The 20,393-nt window shown below is 44.8% G+C and overlaps 1 protein-coding gene across 10 annotated transcripts in view; it reads left to right on the forward strand.

Annotated features, from left to right (window-relative positions):
• The window catches only part of LOC120953582 (uncharacterized protein CG43867), a 178,561-nt gene that overhangs the window by 54,161 nt on the left and 104,007 nt on the right, over positions 1 to 20,393 (forward strand). For all 10 annotated transcript variants that reach the window (XM_049607518.1, XM_040373655.2, XM_040373660.2 and 7 more), the window contains exon 3: positions 118 to 210. In XM_049607518.1, the coding sequence (XP_049463475.1) occupies positions 118 to 210 (93 nt within the window). The remainder of the gene's footprint in view (positions 1 to 117; positions 211 to 20,393) is intronic.

The raw sequence follows: 20,393 nt of genomic DNA on the forward strand, positions 1-20,393 counted from the left end.
TGCGCTTGCGCCCAAATGTATGCAATACGCTGATCAAAGCGTCTTTTGTATGACAGTGTGCTAGCATTTTTAGCTGGGCATTTCAATTGTTGATTGTGATTTCCTTGTTCACTGCAGATCAATTGGCAGGAGCGATGTTTGGAGTTGCAGTTGGAGTTGCATCGCTCAAGGAACCAGGCCGGACGAGTACGGGACATGTTGCGGGAAAAGGTAAACCATCTTGTGTGAATGCACATATGACCTTCATTAGGCATTTATTTCTCGATACGTCTCATTGAGCTGTTAAAACATACATGATTGCAAAGCCGAACTTTTGCATACCTTCAGGCGTTTTGCAACATCCATGCTGGTACAGCTCGGCAATATTTCAATGCAAAAAAAAAAGATTTTTCCTTCCCTGTCATAGTAGAGCGATGTTCCAGAATTAATAGCGTACAGTTTGTTGCAATCCACCTACCCACCCGAAAGGATTTTGATTAAATCCTGTCATGTCAACAATGATCATATCTTCACGGTTTTTTTTTGAATTCCTCCACCCTACCCCATGTTTTGAGCCGTCTGTGCATGTTTTAGCGTTTCAACCGATGCGAAGCAAAACAAACACATAAACCCGGCCCCATTAATTTAAATCGTCCGTCATGTGCGGCCGCTCGTAAAACCGGCACCAAGGGACGTGAATATAATATGACACTACCCGCTTCATGGTGGTCACTCCTAATCGAATCGAATCATGAGCTTTCCCCCCCCCCCCCTTCCGGTTCGAAATGAGCTGCCAAACGCGTGTGCTCTGCTGTGTGATCGAGGCGGAAGGAGGTGAAAAAATAATGACCCTCCCCGCTATCTTGATGATCCCTTTAAACAGCCCATTAAACTTATCTGTGCTTTGTGCATAAAAGCAAAGCTTTAGCATAGATTCGCCCCGCAACCCGAGTCCAGTATGTGTGTTCATGTTCCGCCTGGGGGAGGGCAAGTTTGCTCAAACTTACGCAAAAACTGTTTGCTCAGCAATGATTTGCTCTTGCCCCTCAGGTTTGCCCCTACCCCCCTTAGTGTTTCCATACCTCCACCCGCGGGCACTTTTGCCTCATGAACTGCAGGACATTATTACCACCTCGTAAAAATGATATCCTTCGTTCCGAATCCTTTCCGTGCCGGGGGCAAGGATTGCAGGGAGGGAAGAAAGAAAGTGGGAAGAAAACGAACGGAAAGCTTCAGTGGTGTCCTTCGGTGTCAGTCGGTTGCCCTGAGCATGCTAAGCGCTCTGTGGAAAGCCTCGTAATAATAGCATGTGTATGTGTGTGTGTGTGTGTGTGTGTGTGTGTGTGTGTGTGTGTGTGTGTGTGTGTATATGTGCATGCGTCAGTGTATGTGTGGCTTCTCCTCCACCGGAAACCATCTCGTAAAGCTCATTATTTTATGATTATTCATTTAGCTCCGAAGCATCGTTGCCGCTGGCATCGCAGCTCTGATTCTACCTCCCTCCCAGCCACTACCCCCTTGCTGTCGCTGCCGTCGTACACGTCGTTATTTAAATCTCCATATGCTACGGACCATCGGACCGTTTGGCCCCGAGAACGAGAACACCCCAGAATGGCCAACGGGAGAACATTAGGACGACGTCCACCGAGCGGCGTTAAGCGCATCACTTTCCCCCTTGCTCCGGGCAGGGTTTGGAGGTTGCCACGCTGGGTTTGGATCGAGGTGAGGTGAGATGAACACCATCGACGATCATCACCTCCCAGCAGCGAAGGGAGGGAGCGAGCCTGTGGCATAGCCCGGCAAGGGATAACGGTTTTATGGCGCTAAAGCCGACCATTTTTCCTGGCCCTTAATTTCCGCTCATTTTGACAGCTGAAAAGGAGCAGCCGTTCGCATATTGTCATTTCCAACGTGACACATGGCACACGGTGACTCCACCCAGGGGACGGCGACGCCGGTCCACGGAGTGCGGCAAACCGTCTCGCCCCTCGCGTCCCCCCCTTTTGCACGACGCGCCAGCTTTGGGCAAGATAAAGTATTTTAACACGAAATAAAACTTCTGTATGTGCTCTATCTCGTTGTTAGATTTAATTTACTGCAGCATTTCTCGCCCGTCGCTTGGGGTGTGCTGGGTGCGTGGCCCCACGGGACAATGGTTGGCGTGTGTTTTTTGTGTGTGTTATGCTGTGGTGTAAGGAAGTACTTCCGATGGGGATTCGCCAATGGGACAGTGTATGTATGTGTGGTAGTGTGTGAGGAAGCCATTGGCCACAGGAACGTATTAGACATTTGGCAGTATGTTTGTCCATTTTTTTTTGCTTTTAATTGGACATTTGGCTTGTCGTCTTAGCCGATGATAACCCTCGAGTGCTCAACAGGTTTTGGGTACAAGGCGGTGAGCAAAAAGTGGGTTTTCCAAGTAGAATCCAATTAGTCATCTGTTTATTTACCTCCTTTTAGTTTTAGAAGTAATGTTGTTTTTATATAATGAGTATGAGTTGAAAAAATGTGAATGATTTTCCACGAAGGGTTACCCACTCTAGATGTTTGATTTGTTTCATCCAATATTGCTTGTCAGTGGCAGGTTTTAGTCCCAGCTTTTCAACTTGATTTGTTTAATAATCTCACTTTCATGTGATTCGAACCTATTAGTGGTGGCGATGGTGCCACTACGTATTCTTTGCCACTTCGAGCAAATAATTCCCTTTGCTTCCTCCGTCCGGCACGTGCTACGAGTACAAAGTAACGGTTAAAACCGCAAACTGACGGTGAAAGTCGTGTCTGAAGTTCACGGTTGAAGGAAAATAAAATAGCAAAAAAAAAAAACAGAAAGAACTGTCTCCTCGCGACGTGACAATGAACCTTGAAAGAAGCACATTTCGCTTCCGAGACTCGAGGGCAAAGAACCTGATTTTAATATGTGCTCTAAAATTCTGCACACACTCACAATACAAAAAAAGAGCAGCGCAGTTGATGTGAAATTTGCCGCGAGATCGGCTCCATCCCTTCAACAGGCGGCCATTCTGGCCTTCGCTGTGTGAGCTGTTGGGAACCACCATTCCGTAATGATTTTCCCATTTTATGCAGGAACGTACCGGTTAAATCGGTAAAATTAATTCAGCGACACGAGCGACTGAAATGTTTGCTGCCTCCCCGCCCAAACGGTTTGACGACTGTGTTTGCGAAGGATCTGTTTGCAGGGGCGATGATGGACGATGGGGGGGGGGGGGGGGGCGGATGCAGTGGGTTGGGTGCAGAAATGGGGACATATTTTATGCGTGAGTCAGCATAAGGTCTCGCTGCTAAGTAAGCTGGAAATAGTTTAATGTTCGGTAGGTTTTGGGGTACGTTTTTAGATGAAAGAGAATGGCGTGACATCTCTGCTGCACATTTCTTGTTTTATTTAAATGAAACGCGTAATTCATTTCGTTAGCTGCTTGGGAGAGGAAGCGGTTTGGTTTGTAATAAATTGTAATGGATTTTTTATTGTTTTATTTATCATGGAGTGCGGAGAGTGCATTTGAATTATGAGCAGCATGTTAAGGGAATATCAAATTGGTACCAGAAATGTTTTTCAAATATTTAAATTGCCCTAAGCACAACGAAGTGAATTTAATTTTACATCGTGTTCAATTTTACTTAATCAAAAACAAGCTCTTCTTTCACCTTTTACTTGCTGCAATGCCTTCGGTTGTGCAAAGTTCGCCTGAAAAGGTGCTTGTAAACGTAGGTTTAAACTTTTCCTATAAAACCGGTCCCGATTCTGGTAAAAATCACTTTTCCAAAACGGCATTGCTCATTTCAAGGCCACTCAAAAATTGCCGTCTGGCTTTTTGGGGGCTCTCCCCAGCGCTCTCAGCATCCAGTGAAGCTAGCTCGATGGGTGGGATGCTACCAAAAATCAATATTTTCGTTTTAATTTGCAGCTCCTTTCGCCAGGCCGGCAGGAAGGTATATTTGCATCCCTTCCCGGAGAGGCTGGGATAAATTTCATTTCAAGATGCAGGGAAGGCTAAGAATAGCGGTTAAGTGTTAGGGCCATTCGCGCATAATTGGCTGTCTGGTGATACTTACTACGCCAGACGACGGCGGTGAAGCTTGTTGTTCTGTTTTCGGCCAGCACCAGACCGGTCTCTTGAAGTGGATTAGTAAGAAAGCATTCGTTGTACCGGCGAACGGCACAGTTCTGTATGGAAAGCGTATTTTTGTTTTTGTTCTTGTACGGCTGTGCTATTATCAGCAGCTGAGGCTTTGGCTAATGATCTGTAAGCAAACTGTGTACCAAGCACTTACAGTGCTAACAGTGGCTTTGTTTTTTCGAGCGAACTCTCAATCAATCGTAGCTGTGTAAGCGAGTTACAACAGCTTGCGTGAAGTGTGGTTTGGCTGCTTTTTTCTGTCTTAAAGAGGTAAATATTTGGAAAGGATGCTATAATGTTCTGTGCTAAATGAAAAAGCAAGTTTTTATCGTCATACAATACTTATAGATGAAAAATATATTTAGCTATTGATGGTTTATATTACAATTTATGAAATTTAACGCATTGTAGCTCAGCAATAAAACATACATTGTTCATAAAAGCCACAAAGCAGAAACAGTTTCCCTTAAACAAACACTTCCCTGTTGTGCGATCGGTTCAAATTTGTTCAATTATTCAAGTAATAGTGCATACTGTTATGCATACTGTTAGGCTATTACGCTCGTTCACCAACTCCGGTATAGTTACTTACACACACTGTGTGCATTTAAATTGATTGGAAATGTGTTTGAACAATACATCAACGTTTCATCGTGTGCTGTGCCATACCATGGTGAATCTACCCCCTCTACCAGCGGGCTACACTAAACATATCAAACAAAAGCAAACACTACCGAATGGTCGGTCCACTCCAGCTCTCGAGCGTTGTGTGCTAGCGTTGCTCTGTGATCATCCAGAGCCCTGATGGGGGAGGGTAGAATATGCATTATGAAAGCGTATTTGTGATACGGTGGACCACCTTAGCAGGCGACCCATTCCGGTAGCACGAAGGGAGGAAACATGAACCGGCCATGGTGAGTGAGGTTAAGGTTAAAGGATAAACATGGGTGTGCCTGACGAGTGCAGTGAAAGCACTTTTTGGTATCCCACTTTTCTGCTGGTTTTATCTCTCTCTCTCTCTCTCTCTCGTTTGTTCGCTCTTTTGCCCAGTTATCATAATTGTTTTACGGTGCGATGTAAGCATAGGACGTAAATCAGCTCCTTTCTAATGGAGTGTACTTTGTCCTGTCAGAATCAATTCGGGAGGACTGTTTGAAAGGTTTTTTCTTCGTATCAGAAGGTTCAATATGATGGTGGAAGGAGTTGTGCATGGAAAAACTAAATAACTTCAGCTAAACAAGCTTACGTATGTCATATTGTCTATTTTTTTTTAAATATGTGACCAGCAGCTGTAACATTGTTACATTCGCTTCAGTTACCTAAACTACTGAACAACTGCGGTTAGTTTTCAATTAAAGTTTTCTCAACAACCATTTCTGTGCATTCCGTGTAGCCCGGATTGCCTGTGACAAACAAAGTAGCGAAGAATGTGCAAACCCTCACTCTATCCTTTCAAAACAAGAGATGTGTTTACTGTAATTGAGCTTTTGTTGGTCAGCAGCGCATGGTCAATATTCCTCCCAAGCGGGAACAAACATGCTCGTATGGCGAATTCTTCACCCACTATGTCCATCTACCTGTTCATCAAACATCCGACCTCCCTGAAAACCCTCCAGCTCAACGTAACCCGAACTCGCGTAAACAAATCCGATAAATGGTATTTACAGCAGCTCTTCGTCTCCATCTCTCCCATTTCTTCGTGGCCATCCCGTGAACCATCAGGTCTCGGTAATCGGTAGTACAGCTCGCTGATAGATCCTTTCGAGCCCCAAAAGTCCCCAATGTTCCGCGCGTTCGAATCGATTCAAATCGTGTGTAGTCATCGCGGTGGTCGTTTGTTTCCGCATGTTTACAGCAAACATGGCATACACACACACACCGGCATACGTGACATCGCAGCCTTCCCATGGGAGCAGGCGAGTGAGGAGCAGCGAGGATAGGTACTGCTCCCCATGTGGTACATGTCGGTCAGCAGTTTCTACTTTCCCCGTGCCATTCGTTTCCGGCTGCTCCCTGACGTTTAGTAACATTGATGTGTTTAAACCACCGAAGCAAAAGCAGTGGCGGTTGAATCGTTGGATATTGAGTTACGGGGTGTGGTTTTAGCTCTGTAGCTTCATTGTTGGCTGAAGCTGGCGGGGACTGATAGTTGTGAGCCAGTTCCGAACGAAATAATTGTAACATTTTCAATTAAAAATTTTGTGTTTCAACATGTTTTTGTGGTTTTTCCATCGCTGAAAGCGTGTTCGACAGCGAGCAATATCAATTTAGATTAAAGGATCGGTGTGGTTGAGGCCATCCGATCGAGTAATACCATAATTACCATTTGTCAATAGCTCTGGTACACATATAAACGGGTAGAAGGTTAAAACGTGTTGTTATCGTAGCATTTCCATTTTGTAAAATTGTGTTGGATGTTGATAGGTTTTGCTATTGTATGTTAAATTTGATTTACTAGAGTTTTGTCACACGAAGGAACACATAAACACGTTTAAGCGTTTTAATTAAGCATCTCATTTCCATAACAATGAGCAATAAGCACTGTTGCTTTATGGTTATTAAGTTGAAGCTTAAATATAAAACGTGTGTTTTGTAAGTTTGCATAAATAGTACCAAATTTTTCTCACTTTCTGAAATATTTCTCTCAGTTTTTTTGTTAATTTTCAAGCCTTATTTAAACTTTTAACTTAACAATCATCACAATTAAGCAATAATCGAACGTCCAATTACAACTGATTCTCACTACCTTTTGTTGTTTTGTCGAGTATCACAATAGCGTCGCTAATTGCTGCACCGAATGGCCTTGATCGATGAATCGATAAATCTCCCTCCGGGCGGATAAATCTTCCGCCGTGGAACTGCGCCGGCATGCTTCGAAAGTGAAACTGTCCCAGCAAAGCAAACGGTGCAACCCGGAACGATGCTACCATATCGAGGGTTTGGTGTGTGTTTGTGTGGACTGCAGCCTCAGCTGCACGGCTGCCTGAACTGAGACGACCGAACGCCCAGACAGCAAATTAATAGGAAAGTCAATGTAATCCTACACCAATGCTGATTAGAGGCCTGGAAACAAAACACCATTCGACGGTGCCGTCGGCAGCGTTTAAAACTCATGTGCATGTTGTGTTTGGCTCTGTCGTTCGGGTTGATGGACGAGTCGTGCGATGATGGCCGCCGGCGGGTATGGTTGTCACAAGGCAGCAGCACAGAATCCCCACAGCATGCCGGGTAAACATATGCGCCGTCATGGATGGGATGCGATTTATCTGTATCTCCCCTCTGCTCCGAGCCCTGTCTGTGTGTTGGGTTGGCCTATCCCCTTACGGCCGATGGGCGGATGGCATAGTGCTACAGGGCCGGGCAATGGAAACTGCATCAACTGCAGGAATGGGTTGGTCGTCCTGCAGGAATGAGTTGTAATCAATCACGCGGATGATTCGTCACCCGTTTCGGGATGCTTATTGGTTAGAGGGAGTGCGTTTTATTTTCATTGTGTCAAAACTCCAGGAATTTCGTCCGTATTATGCATGCAAATGATATGACCGTAAAATCTTTCCTCGCAAAATAGGTTGGAGAAGACAGAGAAAGGAAACAAACCTGCAAAAAAGTTAGTCAGTAGGGATTATTCCGCAATGCAAAGAATCCCAAACAGTGTTTGATTGACTTGATGGATTAAACATTCATTAAAAAGATGTGTCATCAAACGAAGAGAGAGAGAGAGAGAGAGAATCTGGAATGGGTAAATGGGTCCCTTTTTGATATTACTCTTTCGTTTATCCCCTGATACCTGTAGCATCCTGATAACTTGGACCATAAGTTCATTAAGGAGAATTCTATGCATGTTCACGTTTCGGCGTTGCTTATCTGTCACTGCACAGGGACGCTAGCGGTATCGAATTCAGCAAACCTCTAAATAGAATGCTCAACGTAAAATAGGCGTGTAGAACAGCTCCTTTACTCAATTTCAGTTTTAGTGGTAATAATAGCTGTTGATGCTGAGTTTCTTGTGTTGCATCAAGGATTTTTGATACTTACAGCTATTGCTCGTTGGAGCACGTTGGAACTATTGTAATGCACTCTTACTTTAAAAATGGATCTTAAACGTTCACAGCGATAGTACACGAACACTTAAAGCATCACCACTAACAGGGTTTTCTTATCGTGTAGTAATCTACTTTTAACGATAACTTAACTGCAATTCCATTCGCTTCGTCGTAAAGTGTCGCTTGGCTTGGTCAAACCGCGGCAAAATTTAATTAAAATATCAATTACAAGTTGGTCGTCCTTTGGTTCTGTGCTTTCCCCCTGCTCCCCGCACTTCTCACTGCACTTTGTAATGTGATGATGGCGAAGAAGTTGGTTGTAAAAGAGTGTCCTTTCGCCTTTCTTTATCTCCCACTTCCACTCATTGCAGCAGCAGCAGCAGCAGCAGGGAGCACAGCGAGAAGCATTTTCTGGTGCAAGATTCAATGCTATCCGATTGCTTCACGGGATAGATTTTAATGAGAATTTTGTCGTACAACCATCGCTACCATCACCAACCCCACCGAGAGCTCGCCTGTACTTTGGGCTTGAAGGATAGATTTACATGGATCCTGTGAGCTGTGTTTGCCCTGGTAGCAAAGACAAGCGGGCGAATGAAATGAATTTCTCGCAGCTTTGAAGTACACTTTGTACACGCATTGTGCGCTTTTATGTCGGTTTTGATTGCCGACGAATGACAAATCTGGCTCCCTGCTCGATTGATGTTTATCGCCGGCATTTGTTCTATTCAAATATCAAAACCCGTAAATAACGGGTGAAATTAGTGTTGATTTTGCAGGCGCGCTCGTGTTTGCTCGCTGAGATGTCTCATAATATTGTGCACTGACTATTCGCGCCTACATTTGTTCTTTGTAACACAACCTAACTCAAATTGTTTTCCAACATGGCAAACAAATTACGTAGCACCGAGAGACAGAGAGGAAACGGTGCCTACAAAACAATGTTTTGGAGTGTTGAGATCTACACACGACCACACTAGAGCTTTGCTGTATCGATACACTATCGGCAAGCTTTCACCGCCGTGTCCTATGAACGTCTGAGTGATCGGTTTCTTCGTCCTGCCGCCAGACCTTTGATCCCGTCAGCCGGGTGCAAATAAAAGTCAATCGATTTTTAAACGAAACAGTCACATTCAATCAAAAAACGGGAACGTGTAACGCACGCACACTTGTCGCCGGGACATTTCGAATAATGAAGGAACGCGGCAACACATGTGTGTGTGTGTGTGTGAGCGTGTCGCGTTGAAAGGATCGTCTGGCATTTGGTGTCAGTGTGTGTGTGTGTATGTGTGTGTGCGCACAAGTTTCAAACACATTCCGACACGTTCAGCAACATCCGTCGGTTACGGATATCGTTTCGATGGAGACGCTTGGCCGCTTTCATCCGGCTCTCTGTTGTACGTGAACACCCGACACCCGTCGTTCGCGGCGCGCTTTGATGCTTGGCAATGGCTGTAAGTTTCTTGCCCGTCCGCAGATGATCGGTGAAGTCACAAAGCGAGGCTTGATTGTCTCTGCGACTGGAAACGGTTGGAATGTGTACATCGTGTGTTGTGCGAATGTGTGTGTGTGTGAGTGTGTTTGATGAATGCTCGTTTTGTCCTTTCATCGACGACAGCACGATTGGCATTGTTGGATGTTGACCCTTTGCTGGGAAGGAAGGGCAAACAGTAACAGAAAAAAAGCGTAGGGAAACGTAGCACACGTGGTAACAAAACCAAAAAATAAAAAAAAGGTCCCAAACGAACCAGTTCGTGTGCATGCAGCTTCACCGATCGTATTGGTTTCCAAGCGGAATCGAATGTGTAAAGGTTTTGCGGTACGATCTGTTTCAACGCGCCCGGCAAACCCGCAGGACATGTTGACACTGGTGTGACAGTCAATAATGGTGCCAATAGAGTGTGGGTTCGCTGGTTTTGCGAAGGGCAAAGCACAATGTGTGGGTGTGTGTTCGCTACCGATTTTTGGGTGCAGTGCAGAAAAAAAACGGTTTGTTTGACTGTGGCTGTGTGTTTTGCGTGGATATGGGAGCGCAAGAGCTTGTGTGTCGTTATGTACGTTGATTAAATACTAAACCTGAACGATGGATAAAGAAATGTTATTGATTGAAGAGCATGATTTGATGACTCGTACTATTGAATGTTTTATCATTTATAACAGTTCCACGAAAATGAGAGTGACTGTAGATAAATTGCTTATATACTTTCGCATGAAACAACAGGTAAAATTAATATTTAATTTAGTGTTGTTTTAAACACACACACACACACACACACATCCCTGAACGTTGACGTCATATGGAAATTTAATCATCGGTGTGCGTACGTTTCGTCTGTTTATTTTAATTTGGCGATGCCGACAAAGTTTTCACTCTGCGTTGTGAAATTCTGCATCCATTTCATTCATTCACCTTTTGCTTCGAGGGAGGGGGGGGGGGGGGGGTGGCAACACTGCTTATGACAGAGTGAGTTTTTTTGTGACGGTTGAACCGAAAGGTATCGTGGGGTACCCGTTTTACACTGAAAACTCCGGTCCATTACTGCCACATTCGCTCCTGCCTGTGCCCACAAGAACCCTATTTGCGTACCTGCTTCCCGGCCTCACGGAACAAACGCACTTTTCTGCTGCAGCAGACCTGTTTTCCGTGCGTTGTGAAGGAAAACAGGTTTTCCTACGGCAAGCGACGAACGGTTCACGAATGGTTTTCAACAACGTGCGCGTGTTACACCAACGGCAACATTTGGATATTACTGTTCGGCTGTTTGCGGCCCAATGAACGGATGGTACTCCAGAGAGTACTGCTACGATGGGTGAAGGGCAGACGAGCCACGGGGAAGGGGAGGGTTTCGGGTCGAGCCAACTAATGTGGAACATGTTTTTGATGTTTCGGAAGCACTCCCGGTGCCCGGTGGCTTTTCATTTTTCACCAAAAACCATTTAATTACGCTCCCTTGCATCCTCAAACCTCGGCTCCAGCTTGTGGAGCTGGAAACCTTTGTGCCGGGTTGTGGGGTGGCCTCAAATAATTATAAGACTTCAAACCAGTACGTGTTTAAATTTCTGCTACTCTTTTTGTCCGGTCCACGGTTTGGGGATGTGTTCTGTTTAGAACTTTTTTTTTTTTTTTGAAGCCAACGTGTGTAATTATCAGCCCCACAGAGCAAGAGAAACTCGTCCACAGGGCGAAACGTTTTGTGCTTCGAATTTTCCATTTACGCATGAGTTTTCTATAACTTTTATTTGCATGGGACATGGGAGGCTTCTTTTACGGGGCCAGTGAAATGGGACAGTACGTTTCGGTGCGGAGGTTTTGTTTTCAATGGCCGTCCGTCGTCCATTACTGTGCAGCATTTAGTTTTGGTATAATTTACTTGTCCCTTCGTGCACATTCGATGTGGTTTAAATGAGAGAAAGACTACGCTCTATAGGCAACTCACACTAACTGATTCTATTAATGGAGTGGACGTGTGAATGTGTTTTGTCTTTTATTATAGAACAGAGCGCGTAATATGTTGAATCGTTCCATTGTTCATTTGTTTATGCGTACAAACAAACAGGGGTCTGTGGTGTTTATTCGCCCGCCTTAAGGGCGGAACACCAAACCGCATCCTAGTTCGATACAAATTGACTGCGGCTGCCAATTTACTAGCCCGTAAATTGTATGCTAAATAATTCTTAACTTGCTCCATGTTTCGCCATGTGAAATGCTGAGAAGTGTCCCGTATACACGCAACGACCCTGCAAAGGTAAACCAGCGTAGAGCGGTGTATGCTTTGTTTATTTTGGTAAGTTTATGTTGCTGCCTTTGCTCCCTCAATGCCACGTTCACCTTTCCCCGCACCCGGCTTGGTGTAGAATCTTAATTATCAATTTTGTGCTGCGGCGGTGTACGGCGCTTCGGTGTGATTGGCACGTGTACATACCCTCCACGCTCTCTGCTACTGAGCTTAGTGGAGCGCTGGGGCTTCGATTCCGTGGCTCGGTGAATGGTAAGAGGGTGGTAGGGCTGCTCTATTACCCCCCTGTGCGGAACATGAACGCTTCCGAAGGTGATCGTATTTCATCGCCATCATCATCTTCTGCTGCAGGTTGTGTGTGGTTTACGTTTCCTTCGGACGAAGTGCACGGGTTATTAACATATGATCCTAACCGCAAATGTGGCGTAACCATGGTTGCGCGCGCGCGTGAGGTAATCAGGTTGTAGTTAATTTGCCGTAAATGCAAATCAAGTCATTACCGTCGAGTGGCGGAGGTTGTACCACAGCCTGTTGGAAATTTCTTTGTGGAAATAACAAGTTAAAATTCTTCGAATTGTTTGTTCAGACTTCAATGTAACAGATACTTATATATGATGTAGCTATCAGTTGAATGAGATTGATTTACCTTACTGTACCTTCTGTTGTGCCAGTCAATTTGAATGAAAACCAAATCGTATTATGTAGATAAGTTATATGATTCTTCATACAAATCATACCTTTCGGGGCCATATTGCTCCCCGTTTTAAACTCACTCAACCCATCCAACGCACCAGTTGTGTGATCCAGGTCCCACTACAAGTCACTTCAAGAGTCACTTCAACCAATGCGCTTGGCTGTCCGAAAACCCATCAATATTTCCCGGTCAATGCCTTCTGGCTTGCGAAGAGATGGGGAAAAGCAGGACCAAAATGGCAGATAAATTGGTTGCATGCAAAAAAGTGGGATCCAATTTACCGGGCACGATGTTGACCGGATATTGCCTGTTTCGTGCCATTCGTGTCCTGCACGTTGGTCTGGTAGCGTGTGTGGATTTCTTCCTCCTATCCCATGCAAACACTCTTACCGAAGAACCCAACCACTAAATCGTCAATCATTCGCAGACTAACGAAACCGCCAGCTTGACGGAGCTATTATCGTTTCGTATCATCGGTGGCTTTCGCCTCACCCGTTCATCGATTGACCAATCGTCGATTATCCCTCGTTTTTTTCCTGATTGTGGTGTTTGCAGGTGGGGGTTTGGCTTCTGGAATGGTCCTTTCTTTGCTGCCTGCTCCGATATCCGTGTGGTCGAGTGGACACTTGAGCGGAGGACGTCTCTAAAACACATCCAGAAATAATGGAGCGCGTCATCGAGAGGACACCCGCCCCCTGGGCAACCAACACCCGCTTAACGACAATCTTGCCATTTTTCGTGCTTTCTTGGGGAGGTTGATGGGTATAGAATGGGTTTCAATGGTTTACCCCTTTTTTTTGGGGGGGAACTGCTCATCCCCAATTTCTATGCTCATTCACATATTCTGTCGCTGCTTTCGAGTGGGCCGTTTCGGTGGCTGTAGCCGTTTTGGCGTAGCACGAATAAATTCAACCTATTTTTGCACTCCAGGTCCCGGCCATAATGGAAACCAATCGGGGTTGTTTTTTACGACCGGCCACTATCGAGAGTGTAAAAATCACATAAAAGAAAACCTACAAATCATGTTGAAAAGATGTGCAAACGGGTACGAACTACTGTTACTGCAATATGGAAATGATTGTAGTGTAGTGAACGGAATGTAAGGAATTGTAGTTGAAAAGGTACACCAAAGTATTGTAATAACTTAAACGTTTGTGCAATTTCCTGTACATAACAAAATCTTCACTGATGCGTTATGCTTATCATTGTCAAATTCCTGATTTTATTAGCGATTCTATCGGTTCTATCGCACTCTCCTTAACGCAAACAACCACTCCATAATCCCCTTTTTTCTTGCACATTCGTTCTTGCTCTTCTAGCCGAATGGATTCGCTTTTTGAAAGACGAAAAAGAAACTCCTTTCCCCGCACCGTGGCTGATGTAGGCTGCGGCTTAGCGAACGGGGAATGACCGACTGGCGCAAAATAAATAAACTCGACCAAAATATGATCCCTGCAGTTCGGAACCAGGCCACCGCCACCGTTTCGTCCTGTTGTCGGTCCATATTGTATGGTTTGAGAAATTGCCAACCAGAGCAACGGTTGGCGGTTGTTTTCGGGGTGTGCTTCCGGTTTTACCGACAAATGGATGCAGAGGGGAAAACGGGGAAAAAAGGAACAAAAGGACGAGTAAGGTTGCAGTGTCAGCACCACCATCAGAACCGTCATTACCGTCTTCATTCACCCTGCCTGTTGGAAGGGTTGGTTTGTGGTGGTGAGTCCGTTTAACCGTACCGGAAGGTTAGTTCATTCCCCGGCTTAGAATCCTTTTGCATCGTTGTTGACCGCTGGAGCGCGATACGGGCAGTAAGGATTGAAGCAAATTCGAGATGCCTTATCGTTGATGTGAATTTCTCCTTTTCTCCTCCAGTCCCTTTCCGTGGCGAAGAATTTGATATGTTGTGATAATTTCGTCGTATTTCATGTGCAAAGCACCGGCTTGTGAGCTGGTAACGTTTCTCTTTGTTTTGGAGTCTTCGTAAGACAACTTTTGACCAATTCGGGTTATTTTTTGTGCCGTAGGGATGTTTCATTGTATGCCTTTGCTACGTGGGATGAAACATTTGTTTCAAAAAAGGTAGAGAGCACAAAAGAGAGAAAAAAGGGTTTACTATTAGATTCTACCTAATGGCTGTATAAGCAGATAATCTTACCGGAATGAGGAATAAAAGGCCGGAAAGTGGTTGCAGTTTGATCGTACCTCATCAGTGGACGTTTCCGGGGCCATTTTCCGGGACTTGTTCGACAACAGGTACAAGAGACAACTTTAGTGAGCACCTTTGTTTTACATTCCTGGATGAGGTTTTTAATGTCAAATTGAATAAAGTGATGCATAGGTATTGGTCGATAATGTTCAAATTGCACGAAATTTGCATTATAGCTGGGTAATTTAAGCAAATTTCAATGAACATAATAAAGTAGTCAAAATAGCAATAAAAAGCACTGCTAGTACATCGCAAAACATTGCGCAATTGCATTCGAATAAATTCCCTTAACAAACAAATTGCCGCCCCGAAAGCTCATCTACTACAATCGTCCATCCATCAATCCGTCAATCGTGCACCGTTCGCACACCGAGTGTGTAAATTGGTTCGTAAATTGAACCCCATCCACCCGGGCACGAAGGGGAGGGGTGAGTGTGCCTGCCTGCTTGCTTCCAGCTTAACAGGATTGATTAATTACGAGTTAGTTTGTGTGTTTAGTTTTGTTCCGCACGCTTAGCTCGCGTTTAAAATGGTAGCAAACGGAACGCCACACAGGTAGAGTGTCGGGCCGGCTGGCAGTCAGGGTTGCGCTGTAGAAATTGCAAATCGACTTCTGGCCCTTCGAGCCAAATGGACAGCTATCAATTAGTGGACGAAATTGGACTCGCAGCATAATTACAAGCTTTTCCTGTGGGCGTTCCACCCCCACAACACCGGCCGGCCCGGAAAGGATTGTTGCTGTTGTAACACGAGTGAATTACAGGACACGAGCAGTTGACAGTGTGGCGTTGTTCCGCCATGTCCGTGCGAAGGGGGTTTTCGCGCTATGTCGATATTTTGACTTGATGGCGATTGGAATTTGTGCGCGCCTTATTTACCCCGGGTGTAGAATTTACTGCGTAATTAACGTAAGGTTGGTGCTTCGTCGTGCGGGTTTAAATTGAGTACAGGGTTGAACGGCGCGGTTCGTTAGTTTTACGCCAGTGCTCAATCAAAGGTGGTGAGGTCGTCCGACAGGTATGACAGGAAGGATTGCCGTCGCAATCCGAAATAAGATCAACGATCGATCGCTTCGGCCGAGCCTTGGAATGTTTAATTAAGTGCAAATGGTCGTAGTGTGATGTTTTGGGGACAGAATGTGCCAATCAGTTAATTAATGTTAATGATAATTAGTTGTTTAATGGTACTGGGGAAGATCATTTTGCATTGATGTTGATAATGTTGTGAGTCAACATACAAGCTTTTTGGTGCTTAAATTATGTACCTATAAGGCTGCAATGTTAATTCAATTTTAATTTCATTACAGCATTAAGGTAATGTTACTGTTACGTCCACATTTCAAATCTATTTCAGCTGGTATGCACTTTAAGAACGAGGATATTTAACTAATCCATACGTTTGATCTGTATAATCGATGCTATTTGCCAATGTTGTAAATGTTGAACATAACATGCAGCAACACGCTACAAGCATTATGTCCCCGGTAAGTCCAAGGGAAAGAGTCCAACATACAACATGCATTAAACTCCTCCAAAAGTACCCATTTAGTTCGCCACTTAATGATTTCATGTATGTTTGTCGGACCGAACCGAAAGCGGCTACATGACCACGATAAGGACGCTAGGACACACACACCCGGTTCGAATGTGATTCCAATCGTGTGCAGGAAATGGAGCATAACTACCGAAAAGAAGCGCAAACAAAACGTATCCCCCCCGCCCCACAAACCGAACGCAGTGCCAGAAACCGAAACCGTTTCGACGCAATAATTGCCACATTTATTGCCCGGGAAACAAGCCCGCTCGACACCGGGGGAGGTAGAGAATAAAAACACAACCGTCTCGCTAGCCCAGCCCCCTTAGGGCAGCGCAAACCAGATATTCGCTTTTTGGTGTGGTTTGAGTGTTTTTTTGCTTCTTTTGCCTGCTGCACCGCGGGAGCCAAATGTAGCGAGTTGGATGGCATGTAACATACCGCACCTAGCCGGCTTCCGTCCCTTCTCGTTGGGAAGTGGCCAATGGAACGCGGGCGGGGAAGGAAATTAATAAATTAAGCCATTCGGCAATTGGCCATATGTGGACATGGTCATTTAGTCGTCGTCCAGACGGAAGCCAACACATTGGGCGGTCGGAATCCAATAGGATACAACCAGAAAACTCCACACAGGACGCATGGGGGGGATTGGCCCGGAAAAACCAAATTCAAACCATGGCGGGAAGGTCCAGTAACCAAAACCGAACACAAATATCCCCCCAACCCCGTCCAATTCCTACCGCCCAGAAACACATGCTGGTCACATTAAGCATAATGTATTACGTATTATTTACTGCCGTGTTTGGAGCTCTTGGACAGCTTGCAAAACTGGTCGCGTGTGATAGTTTGCGCTCTGCGTTTAAGTGTGTGCGTGTGTGTGCGGTATGTCCCTGACCCTGAATATACTGTTGAGCGGAAGGGGGAGGTGTCCTGTAGTCGACAGTACCATGTACATGTATGAATATGCGTGTGTCTGGCTGTGTTTTCCCCGATTGGCCTGATGTCTGCCCTCGGGGAGGGGTGGAGAAAAGTTGTAAATTTTAGGATTTAATTTAAAACCATCCCAAGCTCTTCCCGTACACGCTCCCACCGCTCGTCCGTTGCATCATCGCCCACCAGGTCCTGGTGGCTCGTCTGTCTGGTTGTCTGTCTAGCTGTCTGGTTATCTGCTTGTTTCCGGATGACCCGAGGTCATCCGTTCATCGTTCGTTGGGTAAGAAATATGGTACAATAATGAATTCTACAGTAAACACAATCTTCCCCTCACAACGGCTTAGTAGTTAGTTCGATTGCTACCGGATATTGAATAAATAGCCCCAAGGAATAGCAACGTGTGGTCGCAAGCGTTCGAAAAACGGGGTTGAAAGAGCAATTCCGTTTCATGGCAATGTAATTAACTCCAGCTAGGCAACAACAAAAAAGTACGTATGCTTACATATGAGAAGGAGAGAACAAGACGCCTTGTGATATGATGGGTAAAGATTATAAGCGCATAAGATTGCTAATAAACTGGTGGAAATTAATAATCTCTTAATGCGCAAGCCCGTTCTACCGGTAATAAACTGACCGACCGGATGGGACTTAAGCGGAGGATTTAAAACTTTTTTCATTACCCGTATGCTTTAATCAACTTTGGGTTATCACGAGCTCTTTACTCTACTGACTGGAACAGTATGTGTATCCTTTATGAAGGTCATAAGGATGTGTGTAATTAAAACCCCGTATAGAACCTCAAGCACAGCAGGGAACACGTGCACGATCTATGTAAATAATATGGTGATTTGGTGCTTTTACTACTTAAATAAGTAAGGACAAGGCTCTTCAATCTTGAGAAATATTCATCGTGCAATACAAAACTTTCCGCAAAACAACCTAATCAGTTGGTCCGATTTTCAAAAAAAAAAAACCTTTGAGCAGAAGTTATAACTGTCCAATCTTTCCATATTCCCACTATCAGCACTGGAATACAAATGTGGCCAGGCGACAAAATGATGGTGCTCGGGGCAAGTGAAAATATTAATCGAAACAGCTGGTGGCATTGGGTCGTTTCCGATCGGAAGCTCCAACGGTCAACCGGCACAAACAGAAGCGGGGAAAGTCCTATCGAATCGGTCAGATGATTGGAAACCCAGTCCCGACTCGCAATCAGATCGCTTCGCCTTAGCATGGGTCGTGGTTGTAGGGTGGAGAACTTTTTTAACAAAAGTTACCATGAAACATCGACAGCATTCCGAACATGTTTGTGTGTGTGTGTGTGCTGGCTGGGCGAAAAATCATTGGATATTTCTTAATTTTCTTGTCAGCGGAGCAAGCTTACTGGGCAAACCATCATTAAGTCCATCATTGTTGCTTTTGCCCTCGCACATGTGCGATATTGAATGGAGAGCTTTTTGGAGTGGTTCAGTGGTCATTCGTACGAAGTCGATTTAATTTCGGTCCTAAGAACTTTTCCAAGAATTTGGTGTTCGTTTTCTACAACGGTGCGATGCGATCGGTACAGCTGGGGTCAGCTATTCGATGGAATCAGACGATTCTTAGAAGCGTAAGAGCGTACCTAAAAGTTTTATTTACGATGGAATTTTATAAGTTTTTCTTTGAAAAGTACTTTTTTTGGTTTTCACTGTTTCAATCATATATAACTTATATAACCTAATATATATTTATCACATTTTATGAAATACCTTAGAATTGTGATTTTTTTTTTCTTTAGCTGATAATTTTAAAATTGTATTTTGTTTCTTGTTTCAGGTGAGTGAACATCGTTCTCGGATGCTGCTATCGCTCTACAATTTGTCAACAAAATGGAAGCAAATGCTTCTTCCCTTTATAAAATCGCACACCACCAAACTAATCACGCTCGGGGTAAAGTAGAACCTTTTGCACATTCTTTCTAGCGATGTTGTGTTGTCCGAACAGAAGCCAAACCACCATTTCATTTACGAGCATTGGATTAAATCATCATTCGAGCTGTCAATGGTGTATTTTTCCTGTTCCTGGTTGAGCGTCTGTCTGAGCCAGGATCCTGAAACTAATCCTTCACGTACGCTGCCGTAAGCGAGTCTTTCAAATTGCTGTTTATTGGACAGACGGCTGCAAGCTTTGCCGGTTAGAGCGAGAGGGTTTTAAGCTTGGGAAAAGGCCGGCTGATGAATTGAAACTAGTTTTCGCAAGCCCTTTTGTCTTAATGGACGACAGAGGCAATGTTCCGGGTTCGTCATCTTTTTGTGTGATGTCTTCTCCACAGAGACGTGTTCTCTTGATAGTTTAGTTTAAAATCGTGTTCTGAAGTCTTCAATGGATTAATTGGAATGACTCTGAATGGAACAAGTATTACTGTTAAATTAAATTGTGTTTTGCTCCCTCAAATACGTATAGAATCATAAATAGCTTAACAATTTCTATTAAATTAGACTTAGAGCTTGGACTTAATTGTATTAACTTAGTACTGATGTGGTTTGCCTTTTGAAGTTATTGAAGCTAAAAAGGTAAAAAGTAACGCAAAAGAAACAACCGAACCCATTCCGGGATGAATTGGATCCGTTTTTACCCCCGTCTCGGTCAAAATCTTTGATCCGGTTCACTAGCCGCCATAGGCACTTCCGGTGAAAAATAATGGACCTCCCGAGACATGGACCTCCCATTTGGAATGACTCTCCAAGAGGAAATGAACGTACAAACGAGCATTTTAGCGGTGGCGATTGCTCACATCAACACGAACCTCCACACTCCGGACTCCAGCTTGCGTCTGGCGGGCCCACAAGTGGTGTGCATGCAGGTGACAGTTTTTGCTTAGGAAAGCAGTGAGCCCAGTAGCCGCCACTTGCCGACTTGCGAAAGAAACAGCAATGTGAGAGAAACGGGGTAGCAGCACAGGGCCACAGCTTGCCCTGGGGGACTTTTCGGTGTTTCTCGACCTTTTCCCGTTCATGGGATTGGCGTTCTTTATGGCGTTTCCTGTTTCCTCGTATGGCACGCGGGGACGCGCATACAAAAGTGTCCAGAAATAAAATCTCATCTCCGGAGGGAATAAAGCGAGCGCATGTGTGAGCAGGAAGACCACTCGGC

The sequence above is a fragment of the Anopheles coluzzii genome, chromosome 2 (genome assembly GCF_943734685.1).
Source record: "Anopheles coluzzii chromosome 2, AcolN3, whole genome shotgun sequence".
NCBI classification, from domain to species: domain Eukaryota; kingdom Metazoa; phylum Arthropoda; class Insecta; order Diptera; family Culicidae; genus Anopheles; species Anopheles coluzzii.